Source organism: Leopardus geoffroyi, chromosome C3 (genome assembly GCF_018350155.1).
Source record: "Leopardus geoffroyi isolate Oge1 chromosome C3, O.geoffroyi_Oge1_pat1.0, whole genome shotgun sequence".
NCBI classification, from domain to species: Eukaryota; Metazoa; Chordata; class Mammalia; order Carnivora; family Felidae; genus Leopardus; species Leopardus geoffroyi.
In genome coordinates this window covers 136,574,571-136,593,613 of record NC_059338.1, presented here as the reverse complement: position 1 = coordinate 136,593,613, position 19,043 = coordinate 136,574,571, and the positions used below count along the sequence as shown (strand labels likewise).

Here is a 19,043-nt window from a genome sequence, read left to right as displayed (position 1 = left end):
TTCTGAAGAGTATTATCACCTTGGAACCACTGATACAGGATGAGAATACCTAGCCAATTAAAAATCTAGATGATAGGTTTTTAGTGTCATAGTAACATCTTAAATTTGTTAAATTTCTTAATTATTCCTAAATTTTACCATGAGTTGTGTATCAAGTTGCTCTAATATTTAATGTTTTCCATAGTACCTTGCTCCTGAAGTAATCAGAAAACAGCCCTATGACAACACTGTAGATTGGTGGTGCCTTGGTGCTGTTCTCTATGAAATGCTGTATGGATTGGTATGTATTACTACTCTTTCATTATTATTCCAGTATATTTTAATTCTTTGAGTTTTCTCTCTCATTTTAGTAATCTGGAGGACTCTTAGTTAACACTAATAGAGCAATAGTAACCTGGTTAAACAAATCCAAAATCACATTAGGGATATGCACACACACACCAAAAAACTTTTGCTTTGTTACTGGTCTTTTAATGTCATTTTTTCTGTTGTACTAATCAGGTGTTCTCATCCCACTTGGATTTTTTAGAAGTAGATACTAGTTACAACATTAATATTATCCACTTTATTTTTTTTAAATATTATCCACTTTCATTCAATTTACCCCAGTCATCATTCTGCCCAATTTCAAAAAGATGGGAAGAAAAATATTTTTGTATTTATCAGAAGATAATATCTTTTGGGTTTTGCCTTGTGTTTTATTTTTATAAGATATAATACACTGGTGCTCCATTTTTTCCACCATTGGGAACTTTCTCTTGCCTTTACCATAAACACCATGTCTGGAAGATTTTATTGAAAAAAAAGGTATGTTCACTATGAAATCAATTGCCCTGGTATTCATTAATTAAAGACACATAAGACCAACCAGAGCTTCTGATTAACATGTGTGAAGTTGTTCTACTGTATTGATTAATATCATTCCAACCAAAGCAAACAATTTAGGCAGTCAGTTTACATATTCTTACAGGAACAACACATGTTTTTCTTTAGGCTTTTTGAGATTTTTAGAATAGTTTCTAGAGTCCTTTTGTGGTCCCCTGAGTGTCCAGCAACCTCATGTTGGGAACTGTGCACTCATCTCCTATGCTGCTGCCCACACAAAGCCAAATAATACCATCAGCTGAGACCTGAGCTGGGGCTTGGTTTTTTTGTTTGTTTCACTTGTTTTGTGTGGGCTTCCCCCGCCCCCACTGAAAACTGGGGAGCTCTTAGTGTAATCTAACACATAAGGCACATGTTAGAACATTTGTCTTATGTTGCAAACTTTGAATGATAGATTCCTATGACAGCCGACACTGTCTCTTCTTTGCCCTTGCTTATGAAAAGAGTCGATTTCCTGGTTATGCTAGTGACTTGGAATACCTGATACACCTTACTTTCTTTAACGCTGGATATTTGCCATCCTGTTATCTCTGAACCTTTCAAATTTCTTTAGAGGACCATGAAAATGTAAAATATTATTCTTGTATGTAAAATGCAGTTGCCTCAAAAGGGAACATTTGAAACATATATTTCATAAATGAGACTTTATTTAAAAATGAAGTTCAAGGGTGACCCAGTTAAGCATCTGACTCTTGATTTCGGGTCAGGTCATGATCTCATGGTGGTGAGATTGAGGCCTTATGTGGAGCTCCATACTGAGTGTGGAGCCTGCTTGGGATTCTCTCTCTCTGCTCCTCCCCAGCTCACTTGCATGCTCTCACTCTCTCTTTCTCTCAAACCTTTAAAAGATTTTTTTTAAATAGAAAAATGAAAAAATTAATTTCAGTTTTAAAAAGTAAAAATGTTACGGGGTGCCTGAGTGGCTTAATCGGTTAAGTGTCCGACTTCAGCTCGGGTCATGATCTCACAGCTTATGGGTTCGAGCCCCATGTCGGGCTCTGTGCTGTCAGCTCAGAGCCCTGGAGCCGCTTTGGACTCTGTGTCTCCCTCTCTCTCTGCCCCTCCCCCCAGTGGTGCTCTGTCTCTCTCTCAAAAATAAATAAAAGTGACAAGCCTATAACTCCCTTAACTTTAAAAATTATTTTGAGTTTAAAACTTAACTGCATGATTAGTTAATCCTCATGTGGAAGCTCTACAGGTCTTTAAGCTGTAGCAATAGAATTGTAATTCTGCAGAGTACACCCATAATACTGCCATTACCGCAAGTACTTAGGAAGGAGCACTATCTTCAGGTCTTCTCTCCTAGCAGTCTCTGTTTTAATTAGTTTATTCTGAAGTCTCAAGAAATTATTTAATGTTTGATCTGTGTGGAATCTCCGCAATAATTCTTCCATTATGCTTCTGATGAGGCTGGTGGTTTTCTGTCAGATACTGTTATGCAGTTTACACCTGTCTGCAGGGTGTTCCTAAACATTTCAGTGAGCACATTAGTGGGCTCTACATGATGCTGGCTTTAAAATTTTTTTTTTAACATTTATTTATTTTTGAGAGACAGAGCGTGAGCGGGGGAGGGGCAGAGAGAGAGGGAGACACAGAATGCGAAGCAGGCTCCATCCAGTCTCTGAGCTGTCAGCACAGAGCCCGACGTGGGGCTTGAACTCATGAACCATGAGATCGTGACCTGAGCCGAAATCAGATGCCCACCCAACTCTTGATTTTGGTTCAGGTCATGGTCTCACGGTTCATGAGAACGAGCCCCACATCTGGTTCCCTGCTGACAGTGCGGAGCCTGCTTGGGATTTTCGTTCTTTCTCTCTCTCTCTCTCTCTCTCTCTCTCTCTGTCTCTGTCTCTCTCCCCCCTCCCCCCCTCCTTCCTTTTCTGCCCCTCCCCTGCTCACTCTCTCTCTCTCTCTCTCTCTCTCTCAAAATAAACTTAATAAAAACCAACCTCTTTGCATTGGAGACTATGCTGCAGATGTACACGTGCCCACAGAAACCTTTGCATTTCTGCAGCTGTCCAGACCCAGGCTGATTCCTGTAGATCAAGGCTGAATCCAATTCTTTGAACCTCATTTTGGTATAGTTCAATTAACACTAACTTCTGGGGCACCTGGGTGGCTTAGTTGGTTAAGTGTCCAACTTCAGCTCAGATCACGATCTCATGATTTGTGAGTTTGAGCCCTGCTTAGAGCCCTGTGTCAGGCTCTGCAGTGGCATTGCAGAGCCTGCTTCAGATTCTCTCTCTCTCTGCCCCACCTGGCTAACACTCTCTCTCTAAAAAATAAACATAAAAAGAAAACCAAACACTGGGTGCTTGAGTGGCTCAGTCGTTTAAGTGTCTGACTTAGGCTCAGGTCATGATCTCATTGTGGGTTCAAGCCCCGCATGGATCTCTGTGCTGACAGTGTGGAGCCTGCTTGGGATTCTCTCTCTCTCCTCTCTCTGCCCCTCCCCTGCATGCACACGCACGTGTGCACACACATACACTCTCTCTCTCTCAAAATGAATAAACTTTAAAAATAAAATAAACTTTAAAAATAAACTTTAAAAATAAAATAATAATTAAAAAAAACACTAACTTTTTTTTCCTTTTTTTCCCAGCCTCCTTTTTATTGCCGAGATGTAGCTGAAATGTATGACAATATTCTTCACAAGCCCCTAAGTTTGAGGCCAGGAGTGAGCCTCACAGCCTGGTCCATTCTGGAAGAACTCCTAGAGAAAGACAGGCAAAATCGACTCGGTGCCAAAGAAGACTTTGTATGTACATCCTTCCCAGTACCACTTTATTTAAGCTTATTTGAGACTTGAAGAAAAATTCTTATTTTATGTGGCATTTAATGGGATGAATGTAACTCTTAAATAACACCATGAAAAAAAAGCACATGTGTCCCAGCAGTTTTTACCATGTTTATGTGGTGTGAAGCACTCACATGTATGTTTTTTTGTTTGATCTTTATGACCGTTTGAGCCTCTCCGCTTCACCCCTCACATCCTGCTTTCACACCCTATATAAATTTTTTTTTTAATTTTGAGAGCACACGTGGGGAGAGTGGTGGAGAGAGAGAGAGAGAGAGAGAGAAAGAATCTTAAGCCAGCTCCACGCTCAGCGTGGAGCCCAGTGTAGGGCTCAATCCCACGAACCCTGAGCTGAAATTGGGAGTCGGACTCTCAGCCAACTGAGCCACCCAGACACCCCTCATACCCTATTATATATTTTTTTCATTTATAAGAATTTCCCCTCCCTTTTTAAAAAATGTGTGGCATGAATTTTGTGATTACCTAAACTTTTGAATCATTTTATTGAAACAGAATTTATAAGTGGCTCCTGTCTGCATGAGGTAATGCCTTTTGCCTTGAACTAACATTAAATAACTTTTTTCCTGAGAATTTGGTGACACCTCTCTGAGGTAATTATAGAATCTACAGGTTTGGTGGGTCTTTTTTGGTTTTTTGGTTTTTTTTAAATTAGGGCAATTAGGGGCACCCGGCTGACTCAGTTGGTGTAGCATGTGACTCTTGATCTTGAGGTTGTGGGTTTGAGCCCCACCTTGGGTGTAGAGATTACTTAAAAAAATGTTTTTAAAAAATTAGTGTAAATTAAATTGCTTATGTAGCTACTGGTGTTATGTTGGTGTGTCAACATGGACTTTTAAACTCAAGTTTCTCACAAATTCTTGGGGATTCTTTTATCAGTCGTGAACTTGAGCTGTGAATAACAAACTTGTCTGCTGGAGCTTTTCCTTTCCCACACCCCCCAGTACGTAGCTCTGTCAACAGTTTTCTGCCTAGCTTGGATTCATTCCATAGTCCATTGGTTTTATTCAGTCTTTCTAATACTTCACGTCTTCTTGCCCCTTGGGCCTTTTATGGAATTCGCTGACAGAAATCATAACCCTGGATGAATCCACTTGTCCTCTTCTGGGCTGCTAAACAGTGCTGGAGAAGGCTGCCCCCCTGGGCATATTGGAAGCACTACAAAGTTATAGTCATTAATCTCCTTTGTGCTTCATCGCTGCTTGGTAATGTTCCTGTGTTTCTCTAGCTGCTTCTCCTACTGTCTGTATTAATGATTTCAGACCTTCTCTCCAAATTTCCAGACTCCTTTTCTTCACTTTTAGCAGATGATCTTGCCTTCTATTTTATAGGGAAAGTAGAATCAGCAGAGTGGAACTAACTCAGCCTCGCTGTCAGATTTGAAGACCTGCTCACTCCTGCTTGCTGTCATTTCCTTCTTCCTAATGTAGTGGACAAGGCCAGTTTGTACATCTATCTGCACTGGATCCTGACTTCTTGCAGGGAACCCTGTGCATCCTATTTTTCTGCACAGATAACTGCTTCCTTTTGTTAGAGTGCATTCCAAGCAATAATGAGACATTATCAAATCTCTTGCTTCTTAAACTCAAAACCCTCAACCATGCTGGCCTGCCAGGTAATAACTTTTTCCCTTCATAAAAGTTTCTGTGTTGATTTTTTTCTTTCCCAGCCTCTTCTCATTTCTCAGTTTACCAAAAATAGCTACTAGAATTGCTAAATCCCTCTATTCCTCAACTTGCCTTCTCAGCAGTATTTAAACTTCCAACACTCTTTCTTGTTCCATAGCCTTCTGCAAGAGCCCACAGTCATCTCATTCTGTATTTCCGGGCCCTCCTCCGTAATGTCCTGTATAAGCCACTTTCTTCAACCTGATGGTTAAATGTTGTGGTTCCTTGTGGTTGGCCTAAACCCCCTTTTCTTCTTCTGTGTTCTCTTTCTGGACAGTCTCAGTTGGCCCAGTGGCTTTGGTTATCTCTGTGTTTTCATCTCACACGTTTATAACTTCAGTCCAGACCTCTCTTCTTAACTCTGGACTCATAATACTTACATGTTCAGCACCAGTCTTTGGATTTCTGGTTAGTACCTTAAACACAGAATATTCAAAACTGCTGAACTCCTGCCATCTTCCTTTTGTGTGCCTCAGGTCAGAAATATGAGTCATTCTCTACTTCTCTCTCTTCCTTACTTCCATATTCAACCAACAGCCAGATCCTGTTGCATTTGCCTCCTAAATCTTTCCTATAGCTATACACTCTTCTACTTGACTGTGACTACACTTTTCCTACCTTTTTCAACTTTTTTTTTTTTAATTTTATTTTTAAGTAATCTTTCCATCCAGCTTGAGCCCCAAACCCACAACCCCGAGATCAAGAGTTGCACACTCCACCAACTGAGCCAGGTACCCTTACCATTTTCAACTTTTTTTTTGCCACAACAGTAGCTCTGTTTCCTTAATCTGGCCATGGCTTTCCAGTCCATTTCCCTATTACATTCAGGTCTGAAAAAAAAAACAAACCAGAAATCCCTTATATTTGTGACATTCCCGTATCTAAAATACCCTGATGGCTTTTCATAATCCTAGGATAAAATTCAAAATTTTTAATGTAATTCTTTAACCAGTATGATATGTCAGTTTACCTCTTAGGCTTCACCTTGTGTGACAGTCCCAATCCTTCCCTGTATTTTAAGTTTGTTTGTTTATTTTGAGAGAGAGCACGCACATGCATGCACATACAAGCAGGGGAGGGACTGAGAGAGGAAGAGGGAGAATCCCAGCAGGCTCTGTGCTGTCAGTTTAGAGCCCGATGTGGGGCTCAAACTCACGAATCATGAGATTTTGTCCTGAGCTGAAACCAGGAGTCAGACACTTAGCCGACTGAATCACCCAGGTGCCCCTTGGCTCGTTTTCTTCATCAAACTCACCTCTTTGCCACATGAGAGCCTTCATATTCTGCCTGGAATGTTCTCCCCATCATTTTTTATCTAATTTTTATCATCTTTCAGACTTCTGATCAAACATTACTTAGTCTCCAAGATGTCTTTTTAAACCCACCAAACTAGGTTGGATCCTACTTTATACACTTCTGTGTCACCTTGCAGGGAAAATAACTGGAATAAATACTGTGCCATCTTTTGATAATACTAACCCAGAATAGAATTTTTTTTTTTTTTTTTTTTTTTTGGTAAAATAGCTCATCCCCTTGATTTTACCTCTGCCCCACTGTGTAAAAAACTTTTTGCCTAACTTCTTTTTTACCTCTGCCATTCAGACAATAATTATAGTTCTTTGTAGCTATGTAGTACCTTATTCTTTTCATACCTCTTTTATTTCCATATTTTCCATTGGTCCTTAAAGCAACCTGTGAGGTATCTTTATTTTACCTATGAAGAAACTATTACTGTGAAGAGGATATAACTTAAGTTGGTCATTCCAAGTAACTGTCTTTCCTGTTTTGCTCTGGCAGTCTCTCCCCTATGCCATTTTTCCACATGAATAACATAAACATGTACCTAAAAAGAATTAGTGAGGGACAAAGTGGTAATGGTTTGCCTTCATATAATTCTTCAGTGAGTACTTAATTATATTTTTCAACATTATAAAAAATATATGTATTTTCTTTAACATTCTAGCTTGAAATTCAGAATCATCCTTTTTTTGAATCACTCAGCTGGACTGATCTTGTACAAAAGAAGATTCCACCACCATTTAATCCTAATGTGGTAAGTATATATTCAAATCTTGCTTTCTAAAATAGTAAAATGGAATAAATAAATAGTGAAATGTAGAACTATATAGCTCATCATAACTTTGGCAATAGTTCTCAAAATCTCATGTGAATGAAATTGAATCAGTACCTTAAATACTTTAAAAATCTGTTTCTCAGCATTTTCTAGTATACTGATAACTTCAAGATGACCAATAAGATTATAGCTACATTGCATTGGTAAAAATATCTCCTAGCACAGCAATTATGAAATGTTTCTTTGGAGCATGTATAAGAAAGGGATGAGTTCATTAGATTAAAAAAGATGCAAATTGGGGCACCTGGGTGGCTCAGTCTGTTAAAGCTCCAACTCTTGATTTTGGCTCAGGTCATAATCTTAGGGTCATGGGATTGAGCCCCACATCCACGTTCAGTGTGGAACCACCTTAAGATTCTCTCTCTGTCCCTTTGCTCCTCTCCCCTGCCTCATGCTCTCTCTCTCTCTTTAAAAAAAATAAAAAATAAAAAAAATAAAATAAAAAAAAGCATACCTCTAGATTTAGAGAGGATTGTGCTTTAAATAAATTTGTTTTAATTTTAAGTAACATTAATGCATCTTTTTTCTACATTGATATAAAACTAGGCACAGGCAAACATTAATGGTAATGTAAATTGTCATATCCCTTTTTGGAAAATAAAATTTTCATGTTAGCTTGACTTGGTAAATCAGCTGATAGAAAAAATTTACATAAACGTAATTTTTTTTAAAGCTGAAAGCTGCATTGAAGATTATGTTGGAAATTTGGGGAAATAAATATAGAACAATAGGGAATTTTTTAATCATCCATAGTAGACCAATAATGATATTACTAAACTATTGATAGCTATATATATAGGCATATATACTTTTATGATACTTTTATGCATCACAGTATGAAGTTTATTCCCCATACTGCCAGGTTACTGCCATTACTGCCCTCCTTATTATACATGATTTATAAATGAAGAAATAAAAGTCAGAGATGCCACATAGCTGATTTGAAAAGTAGCAGAGCAAGGATTCAAATCTGTGCCTTATTCCAAAGTCACTATTCTTTCTATGCTTTCTTGTGCTTGAGCGTCTAATTAAGTAAATGATAATAATAAATACAGAAATAAGGGTGCACCTGGGTGGCTCAGTAGGTTGAGCATCTGATTCTGGCTCATGTCATGATCTCCCATGAGTTTGAGGCCCACATCGGACTTGCTGCTGTCAGCGCAGAGCCTGCTTCGGATCCTCTATCCCCGTCTTTCTCTGCCCCTCCCCCGCTGTTTCCCTCCCTCCCACCTACCCCCCCCCCCAGATATTATTTTAAATGAGCAGACACTTAGAAAATTCTTATAATGCCAAATAAAAACATGGCAATTATGGGGTGCCTGGGTGGAATTCTTTCTTCCTCTCTCTTTGCCCCTACCCAACTTGTGCTCTCTCTCTCAAAATAAATGGCAGTTATAATTTTTGTGACTTACGATTATAGCAGTAAAAATAACACATAAGGACTGGAAAAGAATATAATATAAACCAAGATTAATTTGGGTTTGCAGGGTCATGGGTGAACTTGTGTTTCTTTTATTTAAAGTTTTTTGGTGTTGCGAAATTCATGAAAGACTTTTTAGTAGATTAGTGCAGGATAAGGAAAATACTTTAGGAAAGTATTATTTAGTCTACTCAGATTTTGTTAAATGTTTGTTTCAGTGCATTGCTCATGGCTGGTAATATTTAGTAGGTGTGATATTGTACACCTATTAACAGAACATTTATAGATTGCCTCATTTCATTTAGCTTATCCAGAAGTGACTGTTTCAGAAGTAAGGACAGACTCCATTAAGGACAGTTTTGTCCCTAATTTCTAGAGTTTGCAGTAAGAACCTAGGGCCTTTAAGAATTATTTTCTTTTTATTTTTACATCGAAAGTCTTACTGACTTTAGTTATCTTCAAATAAATAGGTCATCAGGCACATTGAAGAGTTGAGTTAGGTACTCCTAAGCAATACTGGTAATGGAAACAATGTAGATTTCAGAGTTAGATACCTCAGTTGGGATTACTGCTTTTTTATGACTAATTAAACTTTTTTAAAGCAAGATCCACAACCAAGAAGCCACAGGGGGGGAAATTGTAAATTTGGCCACCTTAAATCTAGAAAGGTCTACATGAAAAAAAAAAAATGCAGACAACAAACTGGAGAAAATTTCTTTAACACATAAAGCATTCTTGTAAGTCAATGAGAAAAAAGACCAATTACCAATAGAAACATGAACAAAAGACACAAAATACACAGTTACAGAAGAATAAATACAGCTTTTAAATATATGAAAAGAGTTCAAACTCAGGTTACCATTTTTCACTTAACAGATTAACAAAGATCAGAAAGCTAGAGTATGATTAAGTAGATGTTCTCAATACTTGCATCCTTTTTTTTTTAACATTGACAGCAATTCTTTGAAATAGTTCCACTATTTTCCATATAATACAGATGAGTTAACTTAGTCACAGAAATGGTTAATAGTTTGCCCAGAGTTTAAAATTGAAGAACTAGGGGCGCCTGGGTGGCTCAGTCGGTTAAGCCTCTGACTCTTGATTTGGGCTCAGGTAGGTCATGATACTTAGCCCCTCATCCAGTTCTGTGCAGATGGCACAGAGCCTGCTTGGGATTCTCTCTCTCCCTCTCTCTCTTCCCCTTTCCCGCTTGTGCATGCACAGACACACATGCTTGCTCATGTGCGCTCTCTCAAAATAAACATTTTTTAAAAATAAAATAAAGTTGAAGAACTAGAATTTGAGCTCAGGCTCTTTGAAGACAAAACCTCCCTCACTCTTAACATAAGCAATACAGTATTATCCCTGTTACTACTAGCCAACCCATAACAGCATTCACAAAATACCTATAAAATCAAGTAGAAGAATATTTGCCATCATTTACTGAACACCTTCTACATGTCAGATTCTGGGAATTTTATGTATTCACACATCAGATCCTCACAAAAACCTTAACAGGTGGGTGGTACTATTTTTACTTTACAGAAGCAGAAATGAGCTCACAGAGAGGTAGTTTATATAAAAAATTATAGCTAGCAAATTTCATAGCCAGAATTCAAACCTTAGTCTTATTCCAGAGCCCATACTTCTTAGAATAACATGTAAGGATTTGACATTTTTTATATGTACCTAAATTCAGTTTCTTCCTCTTCAGTGGGGGAATTTCTCATATTGAGGGATCTAGTATTCTGGGTTTCCCTTGTCTCTGCTCCACTGTTTGTAGACCTACCTGCCAGACTAACTATATCCTTAGCTTAGAATATCTTCTCTAGATCCTTGTCTTTTACCTCAGTTAGACGTGATGACTTGGACATGCTAAGGATTCCCACCCCCTTGGCCCCTTAAAGCAGAGGTAACCTAGAGATTCAGGGGTGAGCTCTAAGAGTGAGTCACCTGAATTTGTATCTCAACTTTTATCTGCAAATACATTGGAAGCGGAGAGTCCATTAGGTTGTATCAAATTTGTAAAGGAAGATTAAGAACCGCTGCCATCGAGCAGCTGCCATGCTTTACTTCCCAGGTTCTTGGCCACTTCAGGCCTCTAAAGCTAAGGTGTCACAGGCGAATGCTTAACGACCTCTGTAGCACAAAGAGTGTTTAACTTGCACGGTTTTATTTACAACGCCTTCATTCTTTAAGCAAAAGGCTTTACCTACCCAGAGTTCAGAAACTGACAGGCAAACATTTTTCTGCAAGTTCAAGTGAAAAGTGCCATCTTGAAAACCTACTTGGGCTCCTTTTCTAAACTTAGAGGTGGTGATGGGTAGAGAGAAAGGGAGTCAGTTGGAGGGCCTGAGGTTCACATTGACTTAGGTAAGGACCCTGTTAGGCTAGCCACCCTTGTCTCCCCACAGCTCCCAACAGAAAGAACTTTGTTAGGACAGATAACCTCACCTAAAGAATAAACTCTGGAAAGGAAAAGCAGAAATTGCTTCGAAGAAGTGACGAAGTAGGAAGACATCTAAACTTGCCAGGAATAAATATACAAATTCGTGAAGGGGTTTTAATGAAAGACTAAATTAATGAAAACAAAAGCTAAGATGAGGGTCACCTGGGTGGCTCAGTCGGTTAAGCATCCAACTTGAGCTCAGGTCATGACCTTGTGGTTTGTGAGATCCAACCCCATGTCGGGCTCTGTGCTGACAGCTCAGAGCCTGGAGCCTGCTTCGGATTCTGTGTCTCCCTCTCTCTCTCTGCCTCTTCGCCATTCACACTGTCTCTCTTTCTCTCTCTCTCTCTCTCAAAAATATTTTTTAAAAAAAGCTAAGAGGAATAATAATATGCTTTTGATGTTTTAGGCGGGACCAGATGATATCAGGAACTTTGATGCAGCATTTACAGAAGAAACAGTTCCGTATTCTGTGTGTGTGTCTTCTGACTATTCTATAGTGAATGCCAGTGTACTGGAGGCAGATGATGCATTTGTCGGTTTCTCTTATGCACCTCCTTCAGAAGATTTATTTTTGTGAACAGTTTGCCATCCAGAAACCATTGAGGCGAATACAAGCCTACAGATGAGACTGAAACTCCTGTTTGTGTGAATATATTCAAATCTGTTTAACTAGTGCCTCATTTTTACATGTAATGTTAAATATGAAAAATGTATTTTCTGCTGTATGCAAGAAAATAGGGCATTTCAAAGAGCTAAGTTTTGGATTAAAATTTGTATTATTGTTTATTAAGCTTATTTTTAAACAAATTTTAAAAGCTATTGTTCTCAGCATTAACCTATTTTTAAAGAAAACTTTTTGCTAATGACTGTTTTCCCCCTCAGTTTACACTAACATCTACCCAAGACAGACTATTTTGCAACAGCCTATTTCAGTTCAGTTAACATAAATTAATGCCTTTGTAACTCTCTACTTTGACCTTTGTTCTCAGATCAGAACTATGCAATTGGTATGTGGTTAAGAAATCACATCTTTCCATGAGAAGTCGTTGGTTGACATAATCAGTTCTTTGTAGGATTAAAATGTAAAAGCATAGTTAACACATGGGCTGTGAGTTAACACTTGGAGTAAGTGTTCATTCTGCAGATCAAATTAAGAAATAACAAGGAGATCCTTTACTTTTGAAATACCAATTCAAATTTGCGAATTTTTTTTTTTCTGTAAGAAAAGTAAAAGCTTAATAGTTAGAAGGTTTAAATATTCCCAAAGATCTGAAGGGTAAAAAAAATACTACTGGATTTTTTTTTAGGTGGTGCCAAAAATGAATGTCTCTGTGTCAAGTATTTATATTACAAATACATTCTATTTATGTTCTTTCTGCTCTTTTGATGTTATTGTTAAGTAGGCCTAAATCTCAGTATTTGCTTTTGCAGACAGCTGTGTAAAACTGTTTTTCTAATTGGTTAATAAGTGAAAAATATTGAGCTTTCTGGAGTTTTTACCTAATTGGGAATTAAAAAATAGAATAGCAAATTCTAGGTCAGTGTAAATATATATTTCGCTACAATGTAACAAGTTAAAAATAATTCCAGCAGATGCAATGACAGTATCTTGTCTTACGAAAAGTACAGGAAACTGACCTTAAAATCATACTAAAAACCAACTAACTGTGGACTTGTCACTATGAAGAGAATACAGAAAAACTAAAAAGAGTGCTTGTCTTGGAATTCTGCTTCTTAGAGTAGAGATTCTTCAAGTCATGTAGGAAACATTGTGAAAGTTTCGAGACCAACTTTAAAAGCTTAAGGAGCAAGCATTCTTTCCATGTATTTCCTCTTGAGAAAAAAATCACAGAAGCATTTCACACCAATACCCTTTGTCTTAAAAATGTTCATCAAAATGGGGTGGGGGAGTGTGCTTTTGTTAGATTAATAATATTTGCATCCAATACACTGAATCTTACTTTAGAGGTAAGACTTTAATAGGGACACTGTAAATATTTGGTTTATTTGGCACTACTGTAAGTTCTGCTTTTACACAAAGCTCTTTGCTTATTATAAAGCAAAATAAAAACTGTAATCTCCTGTATGATTTATTTTTTACTCAGCCACTCCTTAATTAAACTGCCAAAAATTAAAGTGCAATATTGTATATTTTTAAGAACAAATTTAAAATATTATGCTGATGTTTATTGGATCACAAGAAATACAACTCTTACAGTAAAATAAAACTAGCAAAAAGATTAATAATCCTCTAATTCCTGTCATTATTTTAAATTAAATTGGTGATGGTTTATAAAAGTCATTACAAAAATGATTTGTATATGTGAGGAATAAAAGTATAAAACTTAAATATTTGGACACACATAAAAATTAGATTATATGGATTATCATAGGCTGACATATTTAATATTCAGGGAACAAAACCTCTTCCAAGTTTCAAGTTTATTTTTTCTTTCATAGCATGCTAAGTCTTTTAGAAAAGAAGTGTGTGCCCTTTGAATAGTTGAACCATTTCATGGCTATTACCAAAATAAACTCAGAGGTCTAAATGAAGACTGCCTAACATTCTTCATGTTACCCATACCTCTTATTTTATTGCATATGGTACAGTGTAGAGCTTCCCAGTCATTGTTACATTATAGCACACACTGAAAATTACAAATTTTTGGCATACCTGAGGAGAGGTGCTAAATGATGCAGGTACTGGCAAGCAGGTTCTCTGTTCAAGATTTTTAAATTCCAAAATAATTTCTGAACTTAAGATATTTACAGAGAGAGCCAACAAACACTGTTTGGATTTAATTTTAGCAATGGTGAACATTTAAAAGGTGGTTTAAATATTTGAAAGATTTATTGTAAAATTTTATCACTATAAAAACCATTACCAGTGTCTTTTAGCATACTTGTTAACTAGTAATTATCCATAGGCATAATATTACAAAACTTTACATATTTTATGAGTCATTCTTTTGTACATCATACACTATGTGAAAAACAGGAGTGAGAATTACGGGAACGTTTTTGGTGATGTTTGAATGACTTTTCAATAAAGTGTTTTGAAATTAATACCTTAATTCCTCATTTATGTAGTTTGGAAATTAGGTCTGTTTTAAAAATGGGATTTCCTGCCACTTACCTTTAAAGTCAGTGTTTACAATTCTGTGGATTTTTATAGATTATTCCATATCCCAAGGTCATTGTTCATTTATGTAGAACCCTAGAAATATGTAGACGAGTTTCAGGTGGCTTGAGTACATTGAAATAATATGCCAACTTCTGTGTATAAATGAAATTGACTTGGGACAGGAAGTTGTGTTACATGGCTTTGTTCAGATGCCCAAAAGGATTCACTGCTGTAAAATGATTGGGCTTCTTCTCTGCCATTTTTGTTCTCCTTTACTCACCTACAATTAAGAGAAATTGCTCTTGGGGCACCTGAGTGTCTCAGTTGATGGAGCATCCGACTCTTGATTTCAGCTCAGGTCATGATCCCCAGGGTCGTGGGATTGAGCCCCACATTGGGCTCCACACTGGGTGTGTGTAGCCTACTTAAGATTCTCTCTCTCTCTAAAAATAAAAAGAATTAATTTTGTTGTTGTTTAAAGAAATTGCCTTCTAACTTCCCTGAAATCATTCCAATTGGGAATTTTTGTATCTTTAGCATTTTTGGTGTCTTGGGAATATTGCGTAATCATTCATTTGTAGTCCTTTAAACATAGTCCTTAATAGTTAAAAGGACCACTATGCAAAAATATTTTATTTTGCTATTCCCTTACATCATGCCCATTTTTATAGAGGTAATTGAGAAAGAAATATAGCTGTCTCAAAATGTACCTTTTAAATAATTTACCCAAAGTCAAGAGAGTATAGTTTAAAATCATATTACACAAAAAAAGCCTATGAGAAGTATAAATTCAGAGTGATATTTATAGCAGTGAAATAGCTAATCAAAGGATCCTACAAACAAAAGGTTAATTTTACATATACTGAAAATGATGAATCACTATATGAATCTTAGTAACGTAGAACAAAAATTGCATCACTTTACATAACCTTACTGGAAGAACCAGACACATTTGGTGATTTTACAAATCTTGTGCTTAAATGTAACATGGAAGTTTTTACTATAAATTCTCTTTTGCAGTAATATATCTCACAGATTTATCATTTTCTTCTAACATTTTTCAGCATTTTCATGTTATTAGGAAGCAGAGATTTGCACTTCAAGTTTAGGTAAGTTTCTGTGGGAAATTCCATAATGAGTTGTCAATATTTAAGTGTTACTGTGTTAACTTATGGAATCCAGTAGGCGGTAAAACAGACTTACCCAAATAGTCTAATTTGATCTCAGTGTGTTAGACGTTTTCAGTTCTTTCCAGATAGTAGTTAATATAGCCTTGCTTTGTTGAATTTTTCTCTTATATGTCAATGATAGTAATAATAGAAAAATTAGAACCTACTTTGCTAATGATACAGTGATGTTGAACATTAACACTTACTTTAGATAGCCCTAGCTATATGCCTCAGTTGGGTGTCAAAAGTAGAGTTTTGTGTTTGTCAAAACTCATACGACTTGAATACTTAAGAGTTGTGTGTTTTGCTTCGTATAAATTATACCTCAGTGAAAAATATTCAAAATAAAAACAGTTATATATGATAAAAAGTAAAATATAAGTAATCCAAAATGCTACCATCTTAAGTATTTGAGCCATTGTACCACATTACATGTGAAAGAATTCAGGAATTTGCAGCCAAAGAAAAACTAAAGGCAAAGAGGTGAAAATAGCACAACCTGAGGCATGTGAGCATATAAGAATGCACAACAGGGACTTCCAGTTTCCCCTGTAAAGTGCTTAGAAGCTGCCAAGTAAAAAACTGAACAGACTGAATCATCAACTCTTCTTGGATACAGAAGAAGAGAGAGGACACAGGGCAAACTGCTACCCCTAACACTGGGGAGATGGGTGAATATAGAGAATTGGAATTTACTGGAGCAGAGACTCAAACACTGCGGGAGCCAGTGCAGGAGTAAGAAAACCTGAACTAGATTTAACAAATTGCTGGAGGCTAAGTGTAGACCACTGAGAGTTCAAAAGTCCAGGGGGACCCAGTCTTAGGGATCCCTACAGTTTTGTGAAATTGACCACCTAGCTTCTCACAATAAATATCGGGGGAAAATTCTCTTGTGCTTCCAGCAGGAGGAGAAAAGGGACAATTTTCTCTCTTTTTTAAAGAATGCAAGCAAAGGAGGGCAAAGTGAGGGGGACAGAGGATCTGAAGCAGGCTCTGTGCTGACAGCAGTGAGCCCAATGTGAGGCTTGAACTCACAAACTGTGAGATGAAATCCTGAGCTGAAGTTGGATGCCCAACTGACTGAGCAACCCAGGTGCCCCAGGGACAATTTTCAAATATGCCAGGATATTCTGGTCTTCTAACTTTAGGAAAAACTAGTTAATCATAATGTCACCTGCAGGGGTTTTCTCAGAGTCTAACAGAGACTAATGTACAAGAAGGAAAGTACCAAACTTATAGTCAGTTCAACTCTTATGTGTAAGAGAAGGGACCCAAGTTCAGTCCACTCCACCCACCCTGTCCCACCTAATGAGGGAGAAAAAATCTAAGAAAGACACTTAAGTTTGTCCAGAGGCATGGGTTTACTAAAATAAGGACCTATCAAACGGAGTATAGAACACTTCCCCTTCCACTATTCCACATTGCCACATTTTAAAAGACCTATTTGTAGCACTTCCTTTTACCTGCTACATCATATCTGGCTACCAAGAAAAATTACAAGGCATACTAAAAGACAAAAAGCAAAACAAAACAAACAAAAAAAAACCCCACAAATTACAATTTGAACAGATACAGCATGAGAAACAGACATGGCAGGATGTTGGAATTATCAGACCATGAGTTTTAAAAAATTATGTTTAATATGTTTAGGGCCCAAATGGATAAAGCAAGAATAGATGGGTTATGTAAGCAAAGAGAAGGAAATCATAAGACTAAAGAGAAGTGTTGGAGATTTAAACAACAAAAACTAACAAATGAGAAATACCTTTCATGAGCTTATTAGTATACTGGGCATGGCTGAGGAAAGAATCTCTGAGCTTGAGGTTATTTCAGTAAAAATCTCCAAAGCTGAAAAGCAAAGAGAACAAAGACTGAAGAAAACAGAACCATATCTAGGGACAGTGGGACAACTACAAAAGGTTTGTAATGTACATGTATAGAAATACCAGAGGGACAAGAAAGAGAAAGAAAGAAAAAATATTTGAAGTTATGACAGAATTTTCCCAAATTAATATCAGACACCAAACCATGGATTGAAGAAGCTCAGGATTACCAAGTAAGATGAATACCAAAAAATTATACTGAGGCATGTCATTTTCAAACTTCAGAAAATCAAAGATAATGAAAACAACCTAAAGAAACTGGAGGAAAAACATTATAGAGGAACAAAGATAAGAATTACACCTGACTTGCGCCTAGGTGGCTCAGTTAAGTGTCCAACTCTTGATTTCAGCTCACGTCATGATCTCACAATTTGTAGGATCAAGCCCAAAGTCAGTCTGTGCGTTGACAGTGCAGAGCCTGCTTGTGATTCTCTTTCCCTCTCTGTCTGACCTTCACCCCTCCCCCTCTCGCAAAATAAATAAACATTTAAGGGAAAAAAAGAATTACACCTGATTTGTCGTCAGAAATCCTGCAAGCAAGAAGAGTGGAGTGAAAGTGCTGAGAGAGGGGCACCTGCCAGGCTCAGTCAGCGGAGCATGCAACTTTTGATCTGTGGGCTGTGAGTTTGAGCCCCACATTGGGTGTAGATATTACTTAAAAGTAAAATCTTTTGGGGGCACCTGGATGTGTCAGTCGTTTAAGTGTCCAACTCTTGATTTCAGCTCAGGTCATGATCTCACAGTTCATGGGATCAAGCTCCGCATTGGGCTCTGTGCTAGCAGCACGAAACCTGCTTCAGATCCTCTGTCTCCCTCTCTCTCTGCCCCTCCCCTGCTCATTCTCTGTCAAAAATAAACAAACTTTAAAAAATTAAAAATATTTTAAAAGATGGGGGTGCCTGGGTGGCATCCAACTTCAGCTCAGGTCATGATCTCGTGGTTCATGAGTTTGAGCCCCACACTGGGCTCACTGCTGTCAGAGCCTGCTTTGGATTCTCTGTCTCCCCTTCTTTCTTTGCCCCTCCCCCGCTTGCTCTCTCTCTCTCTCTCTCTCTCTCTCTCTCTCTCTTTCAAAAATAAACGTTTTTAGGAGGAGCCAAGATGGTGGAACAGCATGGAAGTTTTTTGTGTGTCTTGTTTCCATGAATTACAGCCAGACCAACACTAAACCATCCTGCACACCTAGAAAACTGATCTGAGGATTAACACAACAATCTGCACAACCTGAAGCACAAAATTCAGCAGGTATGCAGTGTGGGGAGGTGAACTTGGGGAGAGAGAACCTGTGGAGGGCAGGGAGCCGCTTTTGCCTGAGGAGAGAGGATGGAGATGGGGGTGGGGGTAGAATATGGGAAAAGCACACCTCCCCAAAAGCAGCTGGAGAGAAAGTGGAAAATTGAAAATAGCCACAGGGACTGAAAAAGGGAGAAACAAAAAGGGAGAGGGTTTAAATTCCATTAAGACTGTAAACGGGGAGCACAGAGAGTCTGCAAC

At 37.7% G+C, this 19,043-nt stretch overlaps 1 protein-coding gene across 7 annotated transcripts in view; it reads left to right on the top strand.

Moving 5' to 3' along the window:
* LOC123586121 (serine/threonine-protein kinase Sgk3) overlaps positions 1–14,439 on the top strand; it is a 143,244-nt gene extending 128,805 nt beyond the window's left edge. For all 7 annotated transcript variants that reach the window (XM_045455031.1, XM_045455032.1, XM_045455036.1 and 4 more), the window contains 4 exons: positions 185–280; positions 3,488–3,643; positions 7,331–7,420; positions 11,780–14,439. In XM_045455031.1, the coding sequence (XP_045310987.1) occupies positions 185–280; positions 3,488–3,643; positions 7,331–7,420; positions 11,780–11,950 (513 nt within the window). In that variant the 3' untranslated portion in view covers positions 11,951–14,439. The remainder of the gene's footprint in view (positions 1–184; positions 281–3,487; positions 3,644–7,330; positions 7,421–11,779) is intronic.
* Positions 14,440–19,043: the final 4,604 nt, after the last annotated feature.